This window comes from Trachemys scripta, chromosome 8 (genome assembly GCF_013100865.1).
Source record: "Trachemys scripta elegans isolate TJP31775 chromosome 8, CAS_Tse_1.0, whole genome shotgun sequence".
NCBI classification, from domain to species: Eukaryota; Metazoa; Chordata; order Testudines; family Emydidae; genus Trachemys; species Trachemys scripta.
Genome location: NC_048305.1, coordinates 36,479,265 through 36,505,960, shown reverse-complemented (window position 1 = coordinate 36,505,960; position 26,696 = coordinate 36,479,265). Strand labels below are relative to the sequence as shown.

Sequence of the window (26,696 nt, the reverse complement as noted above, 5' to 3'; positions counted from 1 at the left end):
GGCAATACCATACCATGCCATCCTTACTTCTGCGCTGCTGCTGGTGGCAGCTCTGCCTTCAGAGCTCTGCTCCCAGCCATCAGCCACCATTTTTCAGCTGCCCAGCACCGCCGCCAGCAGCAGGGGCACAGACGTAAGTGTAGCAATACTGCAACCCTTCCACAACTCCTTTTTGGGTCAGGAGCCCTACAATTACAACACCGTGAAATTTCAGATTTAAATAGCTGAAATAATGAAATTTACAATTTTAAAAAATCCTACAACCATGACATTGACCAAAATGGACCATGAATTTGGTAGGGCCCTATCCACAGACAAGAAGATTAATTCCAAATGTATCCCAATAGAATCTTAGGGTACCGTATTATAACACATTGCCAACTCTGCTATTACTGAGGTTGAGAAGAGCTTAGTTTGAAGGCTGACTCTTCTAAGAGCTCTAAAATCCATATTCTTATTCAAATTGTCTTAAAACTTGCTGTGCCTCATGGGGATGGTGGGCACTGCTAGTGGCCCAAATTTGGGATCTTTTAATTAAGGGGTTCCTCAGATACAGCCCCCACGAAAGACATTTCACAGTCAACAGATTCTTATAACTTTAGAGCATGACACCCACTGCCGCTTTTGGGGGAGCAATACTGAAAAATGTTATTAAAGGAAGAGTTTGGCTCCCTATAACAGTATATGCTAAAAACATTCATGAGCCAAAGAAATTGAAATGCACATATGCAGCAAGCCTCAACAAGAGGGTTTGCAGCCAGCACACTGTCACAGAAATTTGGTGGTTCAAGGAGATGTGCTATATCACAATCTTAGCTACCCTCATACACTGTAAATTCAAACCCTTCCCTTGGCTGAAAGCTGAGAATGATCTGTGGCACACTGCTACTAACCATCTCTGTTAAGAGGTTGGTTTTTGTTTTTTACTTTTGGGAAATTTGCACCTTCTAATTTGTACAGCTAATTTAGAAGGAGCTTTAACAATTTTCTGAAAGATAATACATTTACACATGCTCTATGCAGATACCCAATAATGGCTGCTCGGCATGTTGCTACTTTTCCACACTGGGTATTAGCATAGCTGCACACCAGCACTGATTAATCAATTAGAATTGATTAACCAGAGGGAAGAAAGAAAGACAGTTAGTATTATGTAATCATGTTTCCTGAACAAAGGACCTGTGTGTGCTTATAATCAAGGCACAAGTTCCTGATAAACAGCTTACTAACATGAGGCACTCATAATATTGTTAGATGCTTGTAACTTTTTTTCGGTGCACAGCTAGGGAAATATGGAACAGTGGGGTCAGAGCAGTGAAGGAAAATGGGTTTGTGGGAGCAATGCTGGTGGTGTGGGGGCTGGGAGAGTGTAGGAAGGGGCATAAATTAGGATGGGTTGTAGGGGAAGGGAGAAGATTTGTGGCAGAGAAAGGGGAGGGGGGCTGTTAATCCTATATTCTCCTCTCCTGTGCGTGTGCACAAGGATCTGGGGGCCCCAATCCTTCTCAGAGGGTTTGAATGGCTCTGCAAGAGCCCCAACATGAGAGCTGGGATCTGGAGAGACTGAGCTGCTCTCCCAACTACCCTATGTTCGCGCACCAGGATTTGAGGACACTCTGCCCTTTGGGGAGGATGGGGTCTGAGCCCCATTCCCACACACACACACCTGTGTGAACTGATATCTAGAGAAGCCCTGCCCCTCTGGGTGGGGAACAGAGTAGGCATGCTCGAAGCATGCAGTACTGGGACCAGGGTGAGGAGCTGAGAATGGGCATGCTTGGTGCACAGCACAGGCTCACAAGCACAGATGTGGGGATTGGAGGGGGAGGGAGGGAGGGAATGAGAACACCCACTGAGATGAAGGGAGCACTCAACCCCATTTTAACATGAACTTTGAGCTCAAATTATAGGGTTTTTTTTTTGTAGCTTACCCTTCTTGTCTCTGTGTTCAATATTGGCACCTCGTGCTATCAATACAGACACAAGCTCTTCATGACCTCCTGCACATGCAAGGGTCAGTGCAGTGTCGTGATTACTCTCCGTCTTCATGGTGGGGAGAAAGAAGTTGACATTTGTAAATGGGAAGTGTTTTAGCACAGAACACAATCAACTTTTTAAAAACACATTACACTGACTTGTTTTAAAATTTAAAATGTCAGTCTAGCAGTAAAGCAGATAAATCTGTAGCCAAATTACTTACATGTGCATCAATATCAACCGAAGGATACATGGGGAGCACAGACTGAGAGCCAACACTGCTTGGTGTCTGTGTACAGGGCTCAGGTGTAGGGGATTCCGTAGTGTGTGAGGAACTAGTGGAGCCAGTGGGCACTCTGCTATTCACAGCTGAAAAACAACATTAACATTGTTATTCCACTCTTGAGAATTGAGCACTTTAAATGGAAAAAAATACTGTACTATAGAATCTTAATACTATAAGAATGCATTTTCTAAAAAACGTTTAGCTTTAAATGTCTCTGAAAAAAAACTATGCTATTTAATGTAGTTTGTAGAATATAATGCAAGTGTCACGTCCAAATTGTGTTTGGGTCAGAAAGCTTATTTTAATCTGCAAATGATTTCTCTGCATACAACCATGAAGATAATAAATTATCTAATATTGTAACCTCAGCAGTGACAGTTCAATGTTCATTCTAGGCAGACAATAGTAAAGAATTTATGATAAAAGCATAATCTAAAAGTTAGGAAACAAGGAATATATCAGAACTCAGAACTATTTCATATAAAGTGTAGTAAGCACTGTCAATAATTTTCTAGGTAAGACAACTAAAGCAAGAAGAGTAAAAGTAAGTTCCAGAAATAATTCTGGCTACAACAAATTAACAGAGGGAAAAATAGGAAGATGGCAGTCAACAAGACAGGCACATAGATGAGTTAAGTATTTCCTTTCCCTAAAATTGCGTGTTGTGACGCAGCTTTTCACAACAGAGCTGCAAAATTCCATCTCCACTTAAAGACTGTTAGTTTAAACACATACAAATAGTGAGATTTTATTTTCTAAGTTTTCCACAATTTGAATTGAGGTTCGTAACTAAGAATTAGCTATATTTACATACAGTGCGAAAATTAAAAGACTAGGAACAACTAGCAGAAAGGCCAGAAACACCATGATGAGTATTTTCTAGGGTCAGAGCTCTGTCTTAGCCTCACAGAACACTGATAGATGCTATTTTTGAAGGAAAGATCCAAAAAAATTAGAAGGGCTCTGACATAAATCAGATGGGGAAAGCTCCCTACTGACCTTGTTTCTAGTTAAAAAATTTCAATACCCTTTATTATAATATAAAAGGTAAGATCTAGAGAATAAAAAAACTGGTATGAAAACCACATCTGGACATCAAAATTTGCATCTCATGGCACTACCAGATTTCTGTATTGTACGCTAATTACTCTGGCCAGTTAGAGAAACAATTGATTTGTTCTAACCAGTAAGAGTGTAAAATTAACCCAAAACATGTAATGTTTTATAGTATTTCTGGAGCAAGCAATAATAATGACAGAGGTTCATGATGAGTTCAAGTGGGGAATAAGCAGCAGGAATTTTTTTTTCCCCAGTGCCAATATTCTCTGTAGTAATGGTAGACAGAAGAGAAACAAAAACGTGATAAGAATGGTTTCTAAACAGAAACTTCAGCAGTTTTACCATGAACTGTTATTCACAAATGGAAATGATTTAAAAATTAAACCACTGAATGAAAATAGAGTATCAATTAATGATGCAGGATAAAAGTTAAATTACTGGAAAGATCTTAGTAAGATCAGAAACAGTAGGAAATGAGAATACATTCTGATGTTTGGTTATAGGTATATGAAATACAAATGATATATTCACAAGTGGAGCAGATTTTAGAAGAACCCAGAGTTCTTAAAGCCAGGGTAACTTGTTTAAAAAAATAAAAATCAAGCCTTTGAGATGGAAGTTTTCAGTTACAGTCCCAAAGGCAGTTTAGTGTTAGGACTCACATTTCGGTGCACAAGTCAAAGGTGAGCAATGAAGTTTAGTTACAGTGTAAACGCAGCAGTGTATTATACCTGGACTCAAGTGGAGTTCACTTCGCCTCAAAAGCAAAGCACCTTGTGAACACACCAGGTTTGTATTATGAGTTTCCAGATACAAAGGTCTTATGCTTCATCTACGTAATTTGCATTAATACAGTGGTTCTCAAACTTTTGTACTAGTGATCCCTTTCACATAGCAAGCCTCTGAGTGCGACCCCCCTTATAAATATAAAAAAAGTGTTTTTAATTTAACACTATTATAAATGCTGGAGGCAAAGTGGGCTTTGGGGTGGAGACTAACAGCTTGCGGCCCCCCCCCCCCCATGTAATAACCTCATGACCCCCTCAGGGGTCCCGACCCCCAGTTTGAGAACCCCTGCATTAATACTTACCTACCTCAGCAGGGTGTTAAGCAGTATTTTACATTAATGAATCCTCTACATCAGGGGTAGGCAACCTATGCACTCACACTGCCCAGGTCCTGGCCACCGGTCTGGGGGGCTCTGTATTTTAATTTAATTTTAAATGAAACTTCTTAAACATTTTAAAAACCTTATTTACTTTACATACAATAGTTTAGTCATAAATTATAGACTTATACAAAGAGACCTTCTAAAAACTTAAATGTATTACTGGCACACAAAACCTTAAATTAGAGTGAATAAATGAAGACTCGGCACACCACTTATGAAAGGCTGCCGACCCCTGCTCTACATGTTCAAAGCACTATTAAGTGCTAAAGTTAAGTGGATTTAAAAATATTTTCCAAAATACTAAACAGTAAGACACTAAATCATCCACCTAAGGACTGATTTTTCCCTAATATAAGCTAATAGCATCCTTCTGAAGAGGTATTTTTGAACTTTTTTTTTGGGGGGGGGGGGGGGAGAAAAAAGGAAAAAGCACAGAGGAATGTACTTCAGACATTTAATTTGTTTTTAAGACTCCTGAGTAATAGATTACATTTAACCTTAATTTAAATCCACCAAAATCTAAAAATCAAATGACCAGGACTGAATCTCTTCAGAGGACAAAAGCTGTTAAACTCTGTGCATTAATGGAAACTCTGTATACTGGTTCCAAGTCAACTCTAACCACCAAGATTGTAACAGTATCTGATATAATTGATTTCCTCCCCAATAACTGCTAAAAGGCAACTACTATTTGCAAAATTTTAGATTCCTGTAACTTTTTGGACGCCTGTTGTGATGCCCATTTGTTGGCTGGTTGCCAAACCTGATATTTGACCAATAAGAACTGTTAATGTAATATGACTCTTTCAAGAATAACCTCTCTATGAAGATTGTATCCTGAAGATAATGTAGTTCACTGAATAGCAAACATATGTTAATAGCAATTAGTAGGCTTGTTAAGGCCAAATTTTATATTCAATTACAGGTTTTAAAGAAGGACCATCATACCACAAGTATTTCTCAACACATCTTAACAAAATATTTTGTATGGGACCAGATTTAACTAAGCTAGTATGGATATTACACCCAGAGTCAAATATGTTCAGTGTTGTAGACATTACCATAGAAAAGCAGGTCAGCTATTGGTCTCACTTGCAGAGCATGGAAACTCATTCTCAAAGATTGGCCATACCATACCTGGCTTCCAAATCAGGATTTTGCAGGAATGAGAGAGCAGTTCATCATTTTCTTTTTAAAGTCCAAAATCAATTGAACTAAAAGGAACACTTGCTTAAGGAGTCATTTATGTCCCTTATTAGACTTCCCAAGAATTATTTTAGCAATTTGCTACAGAAAGTTCAAGGCAATTTTCAAATGACTAAATCCTACCCCCTGATACTTAAATCCTAGTGTGGTTCTAACCTATGGTATTAGATAAACTACAGTGTTCCAGAGGAATAGTGATATGAACATGTAGCACTATATCCATTTTGGCTATCACTTGTGGCACAGCTTTGCAGTAAAGGTATTAAGATAATATGTAAAGGAGCAGCACACTGTACAAAAATTAAAAAGATGATGTGAATCTTAAACTACATTGCTATGGCAAAAGATAATGGGATTAGAGGCAAAAGATCAAGTGGAATTCTGCAAAACAGATGCTCAGATGGGATAAAACAGATTTAGTGGCATCTTTTTAAAAAAAAATAAATACAACTATAAGCTAAGGGAAATCTTTGCTACACTGAGGAACAAGAGCAGAAAGAAAAATTCTTCCGTTCTTGGTGGCATTTCCTAAGCAGAAAAGAGTCAGTTTTCTGGATAACTTCTAACCCAGTTTATAACCTCACAAAAATGTATATTTTCAACATACTCTTGAAGAATGCAAAAATCACTTCAACTACACAGCACCACTGAAGTACATCAACCTCCAAAATGGGAGGGCAACAAACTCAGTGGAGCCCAGAATATTGAACAATGGGGGGAAGGGAGATTTTGTTCAAGGACACTGGGGCAAACTCCTAGCATTACAAAAAGTAGCCCTGGTATCTTTAGTCCCTGATGAATGGAACAGGAAACTTGAAAGAGCTCTATACTGATGCACTTTAGTAAACTTGTCTGGTACTGAACCATGAGAGTAAGGGTCACCCCCCAAAAAATCTGTTTTAACAGATCTTTAACAGGCCTCTGGGAAAATGTGCATGATTCAGTTGGAGTAGGTATTATGTTCCATTATGAAATGGAAAGTTACAGGGTGCTGGGCAATAGCACAAACACACAAACTCATAGTGACATGGAAGCCAAGTTTGCTGCTTTACTTCCAAAACATAGACATATAGGAACACGATTTACTTTAGAGGATTAGATACACTTCTATCATTTCATTAGGAGGTATATAGATTAACTAAATATAGTGATCTATATATAATTAAAAATAATTAAGAGTTTCACCTCATGCAATTTAGGCTTTATATAATACTTATTTTGTGACTGCACTGATTTTAGATCCTTCCCTACAAAACATACTGATAATACTTTTATAGAATATAGGTTGAACCTCTCTGGTTCGGTACTCTCGGGATCTGACTGGTGCCAAACCAGAGAATTTGCCGAAGCACGGGAGGTCAATATTGTAGTGATTGGGTTTCTCTTTATTTTTATCTCGCCAAGGCGAATAAGCGGAACAACGCTTGCAATGCCGTCTAGTCAAGGCTTACTGGCTCTCTTCATAACAAAGTGTTAGTGTTGTTACACAATTTTTCTGTATTGGCACAAGGAAATAAGTAGATAAAGCATAAAAAACATAAAATAAAATCATGCCGGACCACAGATGTTGCCGGACCAGAGAGTGCCAGATTAGAGAGGTTCAACTTGTACTGTTATTTACAACATATTCAATAAGCTTGCTGCCTGAATAAGTCTGAAGTTTAAATGACATTTCTGATTGTAGGCCTTCATTTAGATATTCGTAAGTTTATGAAGGCCCAAAACTTTTACAAAATGTATTTTCTTTAATCTTCACTAATAAATTGTAGTAAACAATCCTACACAGCATTAAAGATATTACTGGTATTTTTTAATTTGGGAAAACCAATTACAGGGAATCAGACTAGGAACAACTGGTGTGATGATCTTGAACAAAATGCCAGGTTCATAGTACGTTTTAAGCATTAAAAGGAGCTAAGGCACAGAGAGATTGTGGCTGATCTGACAGTTGTAGTATGAAGGTAAAATTAGACTCCAACTGCTATACTTATGAACTACTAAATATACCTCATATTACTGTAATAAAGATAGTTGGCAATAAGATCGGTATCTATAGACAATATGACTAATAATGTAGATCCATTTTCTTTGTTTTTTTCCCCATGAATGTAAATTTGTAGTATTTCAGTATTGTCTAGTCTCTTTTATAAGAACTTTCCCTGGAATTAAAAAAAACCCACATTATTTTAAAATCCTATTATAAGCAATCAACCACCACATTGTGACCTATTAATCTTTTAAAATGAATGACAGTCTGTCTGCTAGGTTCAGATTGAACCACATTTAACCAGTGTTATTTTAAACAGGAGTGTGTTTGTATACAATTGTTACTTTTCACATTATGCTTCAACATTTCCCACTTTGGATTACACCGGTGACCAGCATTATTCCAAATGGTTATGTATTTCATAATGCAGTAGCCTAGAAGTCATCTTTAACAATGATTCAAGAAATAAAAATTAACACGTCAATTTTGTGGAATCATTTCACAAGCATGGATTTCAGAGCCAAAAAAAAGATTGCAGAGTTACTGCACAAGCATTCAGTAAACTGAAAGTTTACATTTATAAATTCAGATTCAGTCCACCAATCAAATCTCTCTAGGGAAAGAATTCCAGACAGAAGCAAGGTGCAAAAAGTCTGTATTTTGAATGAAAAGGGTGACTGACCAGCACAAACTGACAGAGCAATATTAGTATATTGGATAATACACAGAAACTAGCAACGAATGGATGCATCATTGTCCCAAGGAAGTCAACAAAAAGCTTTGAACTTAATGTGGCTAATTGAGAAACCTACCCATGTATGCATGCAATATGAACTACAAAAAAAACCCAAATTACATAGCATGTAACCTCTTGTATACCAAATTTGTACTGCAGTGGAGTAATGTACAATGAAATCTGAAAATTGTGTCAACCTATGTTCACATATCAAGTCTCAGAAGATGCAATAAGCACTAATTCTTAATATTTTACAGTTCTTCAGTGTGTAGTAGTTTAATTCACCTTTATAAAATCCAATTAAACCCTGCAAGAATCAGTGAAAGGATTCAGAATTAGATGTGTGCTTTCTATAAAGCTATTTAAAAAATTCAGTTTATACTTTATGATTAAGGATAATGCAACTGCATTCATTCTGAGTTTATGAATTCATCTTAACTTTCCAAATTCTGCTTAATTACTACAGCACAGATGGTATGCAAGATCACAGAATTCATTAAGGTGAATACACAGAGTGGGTAGCTTTAACTATTAAATTTGTAATCAGGGAAATTTAGACCTCCAACTCCAAGTTACAACTCAAAACCTCCCCTAACACCAGCTGCCCTATGAATCTCAGTAGTTCCTCCCTTTAGGTGCCACAAGTACTCCTGTTCCATTTAGTTGATGCACTAAACTACCAGGCTGGCCAATAATGATAAGAATTTCAATGACATTTAATAACTAAATTACTCAATGAAGACACTCCTTGGAGAGAGGGAGAGATTCAAGGAAGTTCATGCTACAATACTTAGGCCTTGTCTAAACAGGACCTTTGAGAAGTTTGCCACTGTTGCACTGGTGACAGTGGAAGCATTAGTATAATCAGGGCACCAGTCGCTGCCAGTATTTTTACTAGTGTGTCAACTAGACCTGCTTTGAGTTGGGTTACCATACAGAGTGGTAAAAATGTTGAAGCCCTTTCTACACTAATGCTTCCACAGTTGCTATCATTGGTGCAGTTCTACAAGGGGTAGTGTAATCATGGGAGATTTCCCCAAGACACTTTTTTTTTTTTTTTTTAAGAGGCTTTCAAGAAACACTGAACTTGGTAGCAATTGCCATTACACATAAACATCTGTTAATGTGGTTTATGTATACAAGACTTCTTGATTTCCATATTTTCTACTGCAAAACAACTTCCATATAAAACAGCACCGTAATCTGATCTTCAAACTTGCCAGGGTGCAGTGTTCAAGAGCACCTTGAATATGGATAAAATGTGAAATTAGGGTGAACACATGTTTTAAAATGCTTTGCAGATTTTTAAATAAATGCATGTAACTTCATGTTAAGATGTGAGCCCATGACTTTGAGGGTTTAATCTACTAAAAGATGTGTCACAATATTGATTCTTGATAACTAGAGCAAAGTAACTAAAATCTCTCTTGATCATCTTCAGGAAGTTTAACTTACATTTATGAAAATCAGGAGAAAATACATGTTTGTGGAGCAACAATAATTTCAGTTACTACCAGTAGCAACAACATATGTAGCTGGGATTTCTAAAGTCCACTCATGGTTGTATTATTGGAAATATATTATTAAGATACAGTACATAGTTGTGGCACTTTACTAAATTTAACTAGCACTAACAATATCTAAAGAAATACAAGTAAAAACTTCACTTGTATAGAAAAAATGTTCATTAAGAAAAATTCTTAATTGGTTAGACTGTAGTAAATCAGTTTTATGATATTAATGGATAATAAGTAGGATATGTATGGTCACTTTGTTAAATACTGCACATTCTGAACATAATGACAGGGTTTTCAGTTAGACATAAAATATCCATTAGATCTTTGTCATATAAATAAGTTGAGGTTTTTAAATAGTAAACATTTCGTATGTTTCATATTTCACTTTCAAGCTAACTAAATTTAGGAAATGTAAGTACAAAACTCACTATTAAAAGACTACACTATTTATGGTATAACTTTTTTGAAATTTAGTTACATTTTATGTAAGATACACAAAATAACGTTGATATAAAAACCAGCTAGATTCCATTCTATTACTGAGTTGATCACTGCAAGTCCTCCTTTTGCTACTGCAGTTACATTATATATAAATAAAGACCATATAGCTAGTGATTTAAAATGTGACTACTAGCAATTTAAATGTACATTGTATGATCCATTTAGAGATTTGTGGTAGACATACATACAGAACATGTTATAGCAATAATATCCAACCCCAAAATTCAGCTCTTGTAAATCACATATATTAAACGCAAGATTTTCCTCACTGTACTCTGAAGTTTCGAAATAGATTTTCAGTACGAACATTTAAGAATAATCCAGGTTTTCTCCTGTTAAAAAGTAAATTAACTCCTCTCTAATGCTCTGCAGAAACATGACTTGGGGTAACAAGGGACGACAAAAATGTCAGAAAGCAGGACCTACATTCCTCTCTCCCTCACATACTAGAGAGTTTCTCTGAATGAAGTTATACATCACCATCTGGAGGAAGTTGATCTTGTAACACTTATCACAACTATCCCACAGTATCCAATAGGGCTTGAGGGAAGACTGCAAAATTGCTGTCCATCCCGATACATGTACTCAGCTTCGGCAAGTTACTAGTTTGGAGGTTCCTGTGAGACTTAGCAAAAAGTCTTATTTGACATTTCTGAAAAGCTTGAGATGAAATTAAGAGGATAGGGCAGTGACTAACTGAAGAGGAAAAGAGACAGGAGAATAAAGACTAAGGGACAGACGAAAGTAGTTGAGAAGAGGTGAGAGAGATGCTGGATAAAAAAAACCAAACAAACAAACTAAAAGCAGGACAGTCAGGACTGACCTGCCCATGAATACAATTGTGGCTACACATTTAGATCTTTCACACCTCCACCAAAAAATAGAAATCTCAGCTAGATACCTGAAGCGAACTCCACAAAGATGATACCTCTTTCCAGAATGTGGCTAGCAAGTGTAACCTTATGTGGGGGAAACCTTGATTCATCTCTACTTGTATCTTCATACACTTATTGGCAAGGCCAGGAATGTTTTGATTTTTGCTTTTCATCCAGACAGCCAATGTAGCATATTGATCCTGTGGGTCCACCACCATTTGATCCCTTAAAGCGTGCCACATTTTAAATTTTGTAAAACAGTAATCATATTACTTTAACAACTGATGTTTAGAATTTATTCTGAAAACATGAGTCAATTTTATAAATAAGCACTAAAGGGACAGATGGTCTTGCATCTATATTTAGAGTCTAGACTGTGTTTAAACTGTATCAATGCTTCCAGCAGAAAGGATAGTGGTACATTTGTCAGTACAAGTGACAAAAAATGTTTTCATACTTCATCGGAGACAACTGCCACACTGAGTAAATCCACGTAGGGTTATATGCAAAATTCTATAGAAGACTTAAACAAAACTAGTCATTTTCAGGTTTCCTAATGGCAACTTCTAATTGCTCACAACAAGATTTCCTTAAAGTATCATAAAAAAGATGAGGCCACAGGGGCTGCTATAATAGGTCTCCAATAAAAGGAAGTCTAGCACTTTCTTCAGCAATTTGGCAAAACAGATCAGGAAAAAAACTCATGTTAGAATTTGGAAGTGTCTAAAGATTAATAGCACTAATAAGAAATTAAATATTCTTAAGCAAGTATTCCCAAATTGGAAAACCGCAAGATGTCTTTTTGGAGGGGAGGAGAGAAAGGGAAATTGAGCACACAAGTTAATGCAAAAATATGTATATTTCTTAACCCACCTGCTATTAGGTCATCAAGAGTGTCGGTAAGCGTCTGTGCTGGAGTGGCAACCATTAATCCGTCTGGTTCTTGAACTAACAGCCCCTGCCCATGTCCAGCAATTTGCTGCTGCTGTCCTACATTTTGCTGATTACCTAATACTTTCTGAAGGTCAAGAGAATCTGTCCCATTATAACCTAAGTTACTGGAAAAATTACATTGCGGTGTTGACAATGCCTGGATAGGGACAAACTCTATTTGTTCAGCAGGTGGTGAAGATTGTTGTTCATCATCTTTAGACAAGATTGTGTCAACCTGAGGTAACTCTGAAAAGTTTTCCTCTGGTAGACCCTCATCTCCTTCCACTTCTGGGAAGACACCTGTGTGTGGGCACTGCTGCTGCAGGGGAAGTGGTGTCTCTGTCTGACCTTTGGTCTCCAAATATTCTTTGGTAAACTGCTGCTGTGTTTTCATCTGCAACTGCCTTTCCACCTTCTGCAGCTCCTTCAATATTTTCTTCTTCTTCTGTACTTGTTCTTCTCTGTTCTTTTTAAGTTCTTCAATCTTATCTTTATTCAAAGGTTCACCTTGAATTAATTCCAATGATTTAAGTTGTGCTTTTTCAATAGCACTAATTCTTTGTCCAAGTTCATTCAGCTTGCCTTCAGTCTCTTCTACTATGCATTCCAAAGGCTGGTATGGGTGAAAAGGTGGCAGTAGGTCCTGATCTGCTACCTGCAGGGAACTTGACTTCTGCTTGGATGTACCTAAGCACATGAAAAATGTTTGAAAAAATGCCATGCTGAAGTTGCCATCCCACACCTCCCCTCTCTCCCAACCCCAAACTTTGCAACTAAAACTGCACATCTGTCAAACCATATTAAGATGAACTAGATTTTTAAAGCCTACACTCCATATTAGGTAGCTGGCACAAGCCAAATATAACTGGAATTTTAAATGCTGATCCTAATTGTCCCTTGTAATACAGCTATTTTAAGCTTAAAATGCCCTCTCATACTCATGACAATGGACATCACGGAAATCAAATCAGAGGATGCAGAACATGGCTGTTTTAGTAATTTACTGACTGAATGGTTTGAGTAAATTTGCTCTAATAAGAAAAAAATTAGCAAAATAAACCCAGCAACAGGACAAACCCTTTTACACAGACCTAACTTTCAAAAGCGAAGTTAAAGAACAAGGCTGTCCATACTGAAGGGAAACAAACTTTACAATGCATGGGTATTTCATTTCTAGACCAGATGCCCCAAAATGCTATAGTATTCCTCCCTTTGGTTCAAATATCAGAATCCTGGCAATGTAAACATAAAAAACCAAAACCAAATCACCTGCACTTATTTTTAATTAAGTATGGACATTTATTTGTAAGAATATGGAAAGAAGAAAAATTAACCTATTTCTTGCTTGATCTTCTCCAAGGAGAGACCACCACAGGTGCAGCTCTGGTCAATGTTAAGAATTTAAAAATCCCTCTTCAAAACCAATCTAGCAAGAAATAAATACCCCTCCCCCTTATCCACACCTCCGTGTGTGCTTACAAGCAATCACAGCCCTCAAGAAGGCAAGCCTCAGTTTGAGAAACAGCAAAAATTGTACACTGATACCTGATAGTTCCAACTGAGCAGGCTCACAAGAATAAATCTACTAAGTGTTTAGATACCAAATGTAATGTTAATATGAAAAAATTAAAAGGGGAGAAAAGCTTTTAGCTTACTTTATCAGACACCAATTTTCATAGTAATAGTAATTTAATATATTGAAAAAATAAAATAGTTGTTTTAATTAAAGAGCTAATACTTGAAAAATTACACACAGGCTAACCCTAATTCTCCATCAAAAGTTGGAGTTTAAAAAATAATAGGAGTACTTGTGGCACCTTAGAGACTAACAGATTTATTAGAGCATAAGCTTTCGTGGACTACAGCCCACTTCTTCGGATGCATCCGAAGAAGTGGGCTGTAGTCCACGAAAGCTTATGCTCTAATAAATCTGTTAGTCTCTAAGGTGCCACAAGTACTCCTGTTCTTTTTGCAGATACAGACTAACACGGCTGCTACTCTGAAACCTAAAAAATAATACAAATTATAGTTTTAGCCATGGTTATTTAAGAATCAAATTACCCGGATCAGAATATAGTTGAAGAAAAACTCAGCTTCACTATACAAATCATAGCTGCATAAAGATATCGAATCATTTTAAGAAAACCAGCTGAATTGCTCAGTCATCTAGATTTCATGATGAATACATGTATTTAACATCAATTGTTTTAAGCAAGGCACTTTACCAAATCCAAGGAGAAGTTTTACCTGACATTAAAGCAGAAAGCAAGATATTAAGGTGAAAATCAAAAGCAAGCAAAATTCAGAATTAATAATGCTGATCCACACAGAAATGTATTAAAAGGCTGTACAAAAGAAAAAACATTCAGCACTCTTTTCTGTATTTCTCTTGCTTCTGGAAGCATCAGGCTGAATCCTCACCTGCCACCTTTTAGCTTCCCCTGATCCTTGGCTGGAACTGCCCCAGATGCAACTTTGAGCAGCCTAAGGATTGCTCCATATTACTCTGGCTGCTAGAGTCCTATTAGGCACCACCATATGGGGCAAATCATATATAATGCCTAATAGGACTCTAGCAGCCAGAGCAATATGGAGCAATCCTTATTGAGTGTAAATCATATATAGTGCAGTCTAGGCTCCTGCTTAGCAGAACTTCAGTACCTACATGCTTTCCCCAGTAGTTCATCTTTGCCTGCCTGTAGTTTCAAATAGTATAGTTTTTTTTTTTAAATATAACTAGCTTGCCTGTACAATAAATTTTACAATATCAAAAGGGATTCAAATAATGAATATATATGGCGTATTTACAAGGTTTTTTTCCTTTGCTCTTCTTTGAAGAACTTATTGAGGAAAAAAGATAGACATTTTTCTTTTTCAACTAAGAAGATTCCCAGTCAAAGTAGAATTACAGGTCAAATGAAGGGCAAAAATTAAAAAAAGTGTTCAAACCCTGGGCTACACAAGGTCAACCCAGCTACATCACTCAGGAGTGTGAAAAATCAACACTCCTGGGCAATGTAGTTAAGCCAACTTAACCCCCCTATGTAGACAGTGATAGGTCAATGGAAGAATTCTTCCATCAATGAAGCTACTGCCTCTTGGGAAGTGGATTACCTATGCCAACTGGAGAACCTCTCCCATTGGCACAGTTAGTGTCTATACTGAAGTGTTAAAGCGGCACATCTGTAGAGTCTGAAGTGTAAACAAACCCAAACTCTGTGTGCTCAGTGCCTCCACTAGCCTGACTCTTTGGGAATGGAAATAAATTTTACCCAACTTGAAAAATAAACTATTTCCTCATTTGAAATTTTCAATGTTTCCTGACTTCTTGGATATACCCCGGCATGCATCATTCTCAGATAGCACAAATCCCAGTAAGCCTCCTACTATCTGTGATGTTCCACCCATCCTAGGGTTTTGTACTATTACCATCATATTTGAGTGCTTTCCAAATAAAATTGATAGCAATAGCAAATTCCTAGCCCCAATGTTCTACTCTGTTATATTCACTGAATCAGAAGTACCAAGAGAAATTCAATGAAGTGGAAAATCTTATAAAGAGTTAGAAAAAACTTAATTTGGGTTGGTTAGTGGGGACACTTAGCACAGAAATGTGTTTAACTCAGTTTTTGGTTTTGCACTGCAGTATACCTTTAAGGTTGTACAGAAGGATCAATTAATTTTAAAATATTCTTAAACTTTGGTACCTTTAAGTTTTCTAGCTATACTAACCCAGAAGTTATATTTATGGTCACTGAAGATATATTTAAAGTTATTTCTTGTATTGTGATTAAAATACATACAGGAATAAGGAAAGAAAATATCAAATTTGTTGTCAGTCATCAACTTTGTCAAATTAAGATGTTACTCTGATGAAGGTTTAATAAATCTAGCCCCACAAGAATCTTTTTCCTTGAAGTCTCTTGCTGAGAAACTAAAGGTATTAGATGCTGAGCTGCCTCCTCATTATTCCCAAGATTATTTTATTGTCCTCTCTGGATTTTTCTAGAAAGGGGGCTCAGACAGCCTCTCCCCGATAGCTAATGCTATCCCCTCAGGAAAGTGAAGTTGCAGTTTAACAAAACCAGATCATAAAATCTGGAAACAGTTAAGGTTAACATCAATATTAACTTTATCCGCCTACTCGTGGAGAAAACAAGCCTCACATGAAAAGATTCTAAAAATACATGGATTCTAACAGCATTAGTATAGTCTTGTACAAAGACCTGACCCTTCTGGTTTATATCAGGTATAGGAGGCTCTTAGGCCCATCCTGCAATGTGTATAGAGTCCTTTAAATCTGTGCAAGGAGAATACGGGAAAAACTGATCTGTGGCCTGAATCCAGAGCATCCAGTCTCTAACCATTACAGGGAAGATGAATCCAGCTCACAGTATGCTGTTGGACAGATCTGGGCATTGTATTGTGGACAATATGTGGAGGGTAATGAGATACATATTTTCCACCAGCAATTCTGAGAGCATGGAGGTGTTTAGTCATCAGTCTCTAATTAGTGGGCGGGTTCAGTTTTCAGGACATTACAAAACTTCCTCCAGGACAGTAAAGATCAGTGCCTGTAATCTTGTCAATGATAGGAGGGGGGTAAGAGGGAAGAATGAAAATTAGTGTTTGAACCTTAAGCGTGTTTATCAAGACTGAAAATTTACATTGTAAATCAAAATAGTGTTCTTGTTAGTAACTATAATCTTCAAATATTTAAAAATTAGTATCTAAAATTTGTTTTTCTGGGATAATCTAAAATTCACTTCACACTTTAAGAGACCTGACTGCAAAGTTCTACAAACTGTATCAGTTGAGCACAGCCATAAGTGTTTGCTCCTAACAGCAGAGCCCAAATGGTCAAAGTTATGATGGATTTCATGGTTCCCAGAATGAAGTTCTACAGGAGGCCACATTCAGTTATACTTGTGACAATGCCATTATTTAAGACTCGGATATCAAATGTAACATTAACACTACAGCATCAAATGAAAGAAAGAGATGGACTGAGGGAGGAAGTCTTCATTCAAAGAAATCACATTTGAAATAAGCAGATTTTCAGATCTCCTTGGTATATAACTAAACCCATTGCACCTACCCATATAGTAGATGCCTAAAATCAAGGCAATGTTACACACTTTGACTCCTGAAATACAGATTCAACAGGGCTTAAACCTCAAATACCAGGCAATCTAAAATTAAGACAAGCCTTTAAAATTTTCTTTTCCTTTTTAAGATTAATTTTTAACAGACATCAGTGGACATCTGACACCTTGGTACAAAGAGTAATAAAAATTCAATTGGTTAATGTCAATTTATTTGGGAAGCTTTAACATGCAGATTCGTATGACGGGTTGCTGAACAAGAGTGGTTACAATTTTGAACACACACTATGTATGCTAATTCATGGCTGTAAAAACAAAACCCAAGTAATAATTGTGCAACAGTTTATTCATATCACAAAGAACGACTTAAGTACTCAAAGTGCCTTATTTAAGTTGCATTAATGTGTTGTATTGTTTAATTATTTGAATAAAATCATTAGAATTTTAAAGGTTAGTTAGCACAGTCACTATAATTGGGGTAATTTGTTTGCATGATCCCTTACTTGTAAATTTTATTCCCATATTATAAAAACTTATATTTATATTGCTATTTTTTTAGTTTTACAATATCAGTCATTGTAAGTTATTTTAAAAATATGCATACTAAGAACAGCTGTAATCTGATAAGTGTCCACACTTGTGCATCTGAGATCTGACTTTATAGTCAGACTATGATGCAATATAGATAGTAACACAAGACTGACTTTAGTACTACCAATATAATTTGTAAAGTCAGCACTGCAACATCTGCTGCAAAGAGAAAGTTGGGAAAATTTTAAAAAATCTCATCTCCCCAGCAACTGTTTTCGGTTGCTCTTTACAAGATTTGTTTAGCATGGAACTAAGGTTCCGGGCCACTGAAATCCCAATCGTTGCTACACAAAAATGTCAATGACTATTAGGTAATCTCAAGTGACATGGGAGAAAGTTGCTCAGTCTACATGCTCAAATAGTAAGAAAGTGGAAGTAAGAAAAGCAACAGAAGAATAAATATTTAAAAAAAGGATGCCTAACTATTTGCTAGTTTCTTTTTTGCAACTGGTAACATCATTTGCTCTACACTACTTAGACCTTTCCTCACTACGGTTTTCTCCAGGACCCAGTCCTACCCCACATCCCACTCTTGAACCTATTCTTCGAGAATTCAACTTTGATTACCACTTGTATGCAAAGGATACAAAAGTCATTGCTTCAGCCCTTGCCTTAACTTTTACTTGCTTCAAATCCCAGATCTTATGTTATTTCCCCCAAACTCAATATATCCCAAACTGGAATTCAAACTGATAGAGTACTCCTTACCAACTCTTTATTTCCTTTATTTAAATCTTATTTACTCATAAGTAACCTGTTTGGTTTTACCCCCAGATCTCCCAGGTATATAAATCTACCTTACAACTCCAAAGCATTGAACACAATACCTTGACTGTTCTGAAACTCATTTATATCCCTCTCTCCTCTCATTTAGCTTGCAATTCTTTTACAGATTTCCTACAGCTCAACACTCCAAACATAAATTGGTGCAAAACATGGATGCTGTCTTCACAGACTTGATTTCCATCAAGAAATTCAGGACAATCTTCCATCCCTATTGTTTCATGCCTGACTAATGGCAAATTCCTGAAATTCTGACTTCTGATCTGTATGCCATTCCCTACATTGAGCCGTGGTCTACACTACAAACTTCACTTTGAGTGACAAAGTTATACCGACCTAACTTCTGTTATAGACAGCACTATGTGGACAGGAGAGCTTCTCTCATTGATATAGCTACTGCCTCTCACGAGGTGGAGTACCTATGCTGTCAGGAGAAGCTCTCCGGTCAACGTAGGTAGCATCTTCAGTAAGCGCTACAGCAGCGTTGCGTGTTGTAAGTGTAGATAAGCCCAGAGAAATCAATTTGTCTCCTTTTACAATGGATGATAGATCTCTCCCCATGCTGCTGTTTCAAAGTCCAAGCTCTAGAACCATCTCCATTTTTTGAGAGAGATTTTTGGAATATTAATGACATCTCTAAGATTTGTATTTTTTGCTTACCTAAATAGCAGCCTAGTGTTTTACAGAAATAGCAGGGACCCTGGTAACATCTGTAAGTTTGAGCACGGTAATATTTACCCCCAAAGAAACATCTGACACAGTAAGATTGAAATTTTAGTTGGTCAAAAAAAATGCTTTAGAGTGTAATGCTTTACTCTTCACCATTGTGTCACAAACATCTTTGATCCAGATACCCAGTTTAAAAACCACTGCTCTAGAACAAGAATTTTTGCCTTAGTGCTAAAAGGCTGGGTTTCTATTATCTGTCTAACTTTATAAAGATCAGTCATTTTAGAGGGATAGCCTGGGATTGAAGTGTAATTTCTAGCTAATCTGTTCATATTCCAGATCAGCTCTCAACTTGGCAGCCTTGTGCAACATCACTTTGCCCTTAAGCAAGTCAGAAGTTAGAAGACCAACTGCTGAGTTTCAAAAGATTCTGGGATTTTGTTTCCACCCATCCAATTAACAGCAGTTAAAGACAGATTTCCAAAAACTCTAGCTAGTTTTCTACTGACTTACTGAAATCATTGCATAAATCAGAACTCAACCCAGCATGAATGACAAAATACCCTCTAAGAAATATTTCCTCACTGGATCAAATACCTACTGGACAATGTTTGCATTTATACACTGTCAATCCCTGTACCATCTAGATGCTCAATATTAACTAGAACATAATTACAGAAGGATAAAGAGTCAGATTCAGTCCATTTCTCAGCATGACCAGACTTCAGAGGGCATAAAACCATAGTTTATTATTTTAAAAATTTATTTAATGGCTTCTTCACAGAATAGCCTCTGATATCCGTCCTCTGATTTTGCAAGATTTAAAAATCTAGTCTGATTCAAAGTCTCCAAGGTTTAGGGTTGGATTTTCAAATGCACTCAGCACTTGCCGGACTCTGTGCCCATTGACTTCAGTGATAAAACTCTCACTGACTTAAAAGAAAACAGAGGGAGGCCAAAACGGAGCACTTATGAAAATCCCACATAATGCTGAGGTTCAGTTTATTAAGGAACTCAGCTCAAAGTCATGGTGATAATGGAATTGGACCAATTACACTTGTGTCAAAATATACAGTACAAATTACTTAGCTACATGGACACCTTTGGCAAATTTTCAGAAATATAGTGAACAGAAAAATGGTTAAGAGCCTACACAATTTTTCCACATAGAGCTCCTAACTAATATACTACTCTCACCTATATCCTTGATCCCTTACCACAGAGGGAGACAAAACTGTCAAACATTTTATCCCAGTTAGTTGTGTATTTTGATGGGCTTATCTTTCACTCTTAATTGTTACGCCAGTGAGACCCCCACAAAATGCATACTAGTAATTTACCAATTACACAAATGTAATAGAATTGACTACAGAATTTAAATTACAATGTAGTTTTGCTTATAAATATATAAAAAAACTTGTCAGTCTCCTTCTTCGTTTCTTTACTCTGATTATTTTCCTAAATTAATTCTTTTATTTATAAACCTGGAATCTATAAACTATAGGTTCTACTCTGTACATTAGTAACAAGTATGTGTGTTTACTTTTGGCAACGAAAGATTAGCTGGACACAAAAAAATAGATATTTTTCTAACTCACTTTTAAAGTGTTAAAGCTGAATAATTCTGATCAACATGTATTTAAAGCCAAATGGAAGGTAATTTAAGGTGGCAGTCATACAATATTTTGCCTACCAAATATATTACTTCTCCGGATGCCTATGTGAACTAAACAGGCTAGACCCCTGCCAACTTGTTTTAATACGTGAGGACACTGGATCTATGACTAGTATGCACACAGTGGATGGGACAAGGGTGAATATCTAGCTTATATGTGGTTGGTGTGGTCTCAAACAAAAAGGCAATTGAGCTAAGAATAGTGGTATTTCTAGCATCTATGGAGTGCAAATAAAAGTGTAAGTTGTTGCCTCTGTTGGTATTGAGAATTGGGATGAATGATGATGGACTATATGTAAAATGTAAGTTGTCAAAATGGTGGTCTCAACTACACTGGGATTGTGGATGGATTAGATAGATCTCTGTGCAATGTAAAAGAGGAGATACTAGTGTAACTCCACTGCAATAGGAGAATAAATCAGAGGAGATTCTGGCTGGGAAGGCCTGCATACAGGGTTGGATGGTTAGCACAGTATGAGGATAAGAGGCTTATAAAGAACTCTTGATGATTTTACAGTGCATGGATGTGAAGCTGTCTCCGGGAAAGAAAAGCAGATAGTGGTCAAAGTATAGATATATATGTAGCTTCAGCTCAATTTCTTGACTTTCAAAAACTTAGTATCTGCTAGTGGCATGTAGCTTCAGGAAGAGAGAATATACATTGCTATAGCTGTTTGTAGCATTCCTCTAATTTAATACAGAAACGTTGGTGGAAGACTACTTGTCTTATACAGCATTCTGCTGTCCCCCTCCTATTCTCACTGATCAAGAGCATATGAGAATCCAGTGAAAGTTGCTAAACCATTTCCCATCTCAAAAAACAATAGGATAGTGATAAAACACTGATAAGTCTGGATATTCTCAGTTTAATATTAATATTGACAAACAATTTGTAACTGCAATAATTCCAAACTACATATTTATAAAGTGGAACTTTTACTTAGCAAAAGCCTACATAGTTGCCAATTCAAATTCAAAAATATAATTTAATTTCAAATTTATTAATAACTTTAAAAAAATGTTTAGTACTACAGTGAATTGAAATATTTTCATTTTTTTTAAAGCTAAGAAATTTGCTTTTCCAAGAACTACATGTACATATTCTTGGTGTATCGTTTAAAAAAAAAATCATAATTTACATTTTTAAATTAAAATTTGAAAATCTATAAAGGGTGACGTTCATGGACTATATTCCATGGAAAATTAACTTAGCATATTTTTGTTCTATGAATAATATTTAAAGTACAAAAGAGAATTTAAAGGTCCCTTTCTCAAACATTAGGTTGCATTTATAAATTAACTAACAGACTAATGATCAAATTGACAGCTTTGTATCTTTTTCTAAATTTTGCTAGGATTTTTTTGAACTATAGCATCCTCTGACAGCTTTTTATAAAGTGGCAATAATTTAACATTAAATTAACTTTTTTGCAAGTGGGAAGAGAGGAAATTACCTTTGTTTTAAAAAGTGTGCACTTAAAATAACGAAAGGAGGCTTAGGTGCATATATTGTGAGGTTGAAAATTACATCTGCTGGGGATGGACAGCTGGTGCAGACTATACGACAGTACATGTATAATGAGACTAATAGGTTACATTTGCAGGGGAATGAATGGAAAGTTTTCTGGGCTAAAACGGAATATCTAGTAGACTTAATCCTGACACTGTGTCAGGAAAACAGTTGTTTATTAAAAGGTACTAAATAAACTACTGTTAAAGACTATTAAAAGATCCCCCATTAGGTCAGCCTGGCCAAATTTTATCTGCCTCCTTACTGCAGGACAGTATTTTTTGATGAGGGAAGAAACTAGTTATTTTTTCCATCAAAGTCAGAATTAGAGTCGATAGTTTATCAGCCAGATAAACATTCATGACAATTTTGCAAGACTAGTCCAGAGGGCAGCATAGCAAGTTACTACAATTCTGCATCATCACCACATGCATAGCCTGCCATTCATTGTGTAACAGATCCATGACCACCTAGGATTTCACAGTCATCACTGCACCATACACCATGGCCAGTGATGACTTAAGATGATACATGGTTACAGTGTGGGTCCTTCAACTCCAGATGTACAGTCCCCACCACTGTAGCTAAAGGAAAACCTCCTCTGGTTGTGTCAGTATTGCTTATTACCACTATGCAGTTCTCATTCCATACGGTTGAGGACAGTGGCAGACATCAACCAATGTACTACAGCTCACAGAAACTCTTGTACTTCAACATTTGAAATGGCTCCTTTGCACCAGGAATTAAAAATTGCAGTTCAAGTTTTATGTGGGTAAATTAGATGAGTAATAGACACCCAAAGAGACTAAAAGTAGTAATATGTAATTTTTCCCAAATTCTTTGATTTCTAATGCTTTCTTCAAACTAAGTAAAAATGATTGTCTTTCAGCTCAATACCACCTATAAAAATTCAGTCCCAAATATTTCCTCTTCAAAACTTAAAAGGGATGAAAATAGGGCTTATAACTAATTTTTGACCGTAACCTTAATTAGTTCTCAAAAAATTGATCTAAATATTTCTAATGCACCTATCACCATATCTATTTAAAGCTATAGCAGGTACTCCTCTGAAGATTGTGGACCCTTCCTTTTTACTCCACTAGATTATTCTTTACATTCTTGCTCATCAAGTTTCTACCCTGACATGGAAAATGTTCAGATAAGTATGCTATTTCCTTTTTTGCCAGTTCTCACTTTTTTCACCTGTGTTAATTTTCTCCTAATTATTGCTGTTACAATTTGATATTTGTCAAAATAATTTAATTATACAATGGTTACTACATGCTAAACCTTACTCTTCTCCTACATCTCTAACCTAGTAATCTGCCATTGAGACCTAAATCAAACTGCTTTTTAACTCTTACTCCTAGTAAGAGTCCACTTCAAGCCTAAAAGACAATGAATAATTTGATTTCACTAGTTCAACATTTAATTTACTAACTCCTCATTATGAAAAGTGTTGTTATTATATTTGCTGCAAAAGTTTAATACATTGATTCTAAAAAATGCGTAGACCTGGAGTTAGTAGATATACAAATGAGAAAAACCACACCCCTCTCATTTTGAAGTAGCTGGTTTAGAGTTTGTGTAAACCTTGTTAGAGACCTGGTCAAAGCTTTTTGGATAAAAAAGTATTTTCCTATTGCAAGTGAATGTTGTGACCTAAAAGCTTGACTTGATTTTTCTTCACAGGAATAATGAGTATGCCTCTGATTGTACCCTTTACTACAAATGCACTGCCTGCCCCCCAGCAAAAGAATCCACACACACAAAAAATGTAAATGTAACATTAACGTTACATATCTGTCAAAAGTTAGGAAGTTAAATGTTATAGATTAATACACAACTCTTACTCTACCCTGCTATACAAGAGCTAAATACTGTATATATGCAGGATAGCCTATTTATATGACCACATACCACTTATTTAACACAAAATATTTTTTTCTACAACCTTAAATACACCTAAGAGGTTACACATGCTATGTTCATTTTAAAGTATATTTTCTCCTCAAAGATATTATGTACTTTAGTTTAATCAGAACCTATGAAGTATTTCTCTAAAAATTGCAGGTTTTCTTTTAGGGACCAATACACTTCTGAACAGCAATCCCAGCAACATGCTGCTGCTGCTCAGAGAAATACTTGAGATGCATTGACAATATGCTTCTCCTCCCCCGCCTCCCACCATGTTTTGTATGAGCATAACTAATTTTTATTTTCTCATGTGACCTATACTCAAATTGCATCCAAATTTCGTTTATAAAGGTTGTGCAGAGAAGTGAAGCCTATATAGTACTGCTCTGAATCAGTATATTATCAATGTATTTAAATTTCTCAGATAATTAAAATGAAACCAAACTCTCCATCAGATGCAAAAATGTGTTTCCATATGCCAGTTAAGAGGATTGGTGATGTTTTTAGAGAAATATTTATCACTGAAGTACCACTGATCATTAATACTTAATTTAGCTGTAAATTTATCTATGCCAGTACATACTTATAGACTCAGACATCGTAAATAGTAAGGATAATGCCTCCTAGCTCTTATACTGTGCTTTTCATCATCAGATCTTAAAGTGCTTTACAAAGGAGGTCCCTATTTTACAGATGGTGAAACTGAGTCACAGAGAGGGGACATGACTTGCCCAAAGTCACCCAACATGCCAGTGGCAAAGCTGGGAAGAAAACCCAGGTCTCCTGAATCCCAGTCTGGTCTCAATCCACTAGGCCAGATCTGCTATACATATGTCTAAAGTAGTAGGAAAAAAACACTATGATAAGTTGTATTTGAGAAATAATGTTATATAAAGATAATCAATACATATCACATTTGCACAGAATGGAGAATTAGGGTGGCATATTCAATCTTAGTTTTCACAGTTTTATTCTAGTCAAGTTTCATGTGTTGTATCTGTCATTAGGGTACTGAGCTCCTTCTTACACTCAAAAATTAAACAAGACTAATGCCTAGTCAATATGATTCCCATCTACTGCAACTTTAGCATTCCTATTTTGATATTTTAAAATCCTTTCCCAAACTCCCCCTACCTCCCCAAAAAAATAACTCTAGAGCTATTAGGCCTGAAGAACCTCCATCTGGAGCTCTCCACAAGAGATGCTTTTCTCTCACTGAACTAGCTTAACAGAAACAAAGATCTCAATGCAGAATCCATTTCCAAAAGGATGACCCATGAAATTTGCCATTTAGCTATTGAAAATACCATTTTCTTTGTGAAAATGAGTTTAGAGTTGCTTATGATGAAAACCCTGACATAACCGTAACTTAAACTGGGCATTATCAGGAATCTCCTACAAGTAGCTTTGCAGTTAATTGTTTTGGCAATACATAACTCATGTCACTAGTTTAAACAGAAAATGGGCTGATGCAATGAGTATATGGAGAAGAATTACAACTAATTTAGAATGATCAGTGTACAGTAGTCTTTGTTAAGTCGCACCCACACTAATAAACTGTTCAAATGGAAATTCAATAATTGATCATTTTCTTCAAGTAATTTTTTCAATAAGCGTGATCAGTAACCAATGTTAATGTTCTATACTACACAATGAAATAATAAATATGAATTACACATTACAGAGAACGTTATGCTCCCGGTAGAACTACACCTGTATTACAAGTGTTTAAGGATTGATGAAGTGAGGACTGACCTATACATTAGTTTCAGAAGTACTATAATAAAGCTTCCCTCAATCCTGCAAGATGCTAAAACAAGATACTTTCAAGTGGCCACATACTGACCTTTCTGTACTCCCAAGAGTGGAGGAGAATTCTCTTGAGGAGCTCTATCAGGTTCCTGGGGAGGTACAACCATGGCAAGTGCATGCATTGGTACACGTGGAACCTAAAAAATCAACTCAGAAAGAACTTGTCTCAGTTTTAGTTTTCAATGGATAAGAGTTTCATAAATTAATCCAGAAGCACATCTGTTTGCACCACATTCCCTTCCACTCAGCCTCTAACTGTGCACTGCATGTTATCCCTTAACATACCAACTTCCAAAAGTAACATGTTTCATCTTTAATATACAAACTGCAAAGTTACCATACTCTTTCCCCTCTTCTACCTCCAAAGTGGTTAAGTAACTGCATTT

General features: G+C 36.4%; 1 protein-coding gene across 15 annotated transcripts in view; it reads right to left on the bottom strand.

Annotated features, from left to right (window-relative positions):
* LOC117881771 (ankyrin repeat and KH domain-containing protein 1) overlaps positions 1-26,696 on the bottom strand; it is a 192,066-nt gene that overhangs the window by 39,113 nt on the left and 126,257 nt on the right. For 12 of the 15 annotated variants that reach the window (XM_034779435.1, XM_034779438.1, XM_034779441.1 and 9 more), the window contains 4 exons: positions 26,345-26,447; positions 12,189-12,935; positions 2,201-2,346; positions 1,932-2,043 (listed from right to left, as the gene is read on the bottom strand). In XM_034779435.1, coding sequence (XP_034635326.1) covers positions 1,932-2,043; positions 2,201-2,346; positions 12,189-12,935; positions 26,345-26,447 — 1,108 coding nt within the window. The remainder of the gene's footprint in view (positions 1-1,931; positions 2,044-2,200; positions 2,347-12,188; positions 12,936-26,344; positions 26,448-26,696) is intronic. The other 3 variants (XM_034779447.1, XM_034779448.1, XM_034779451.1) reach the window with 1 other exon arrangement.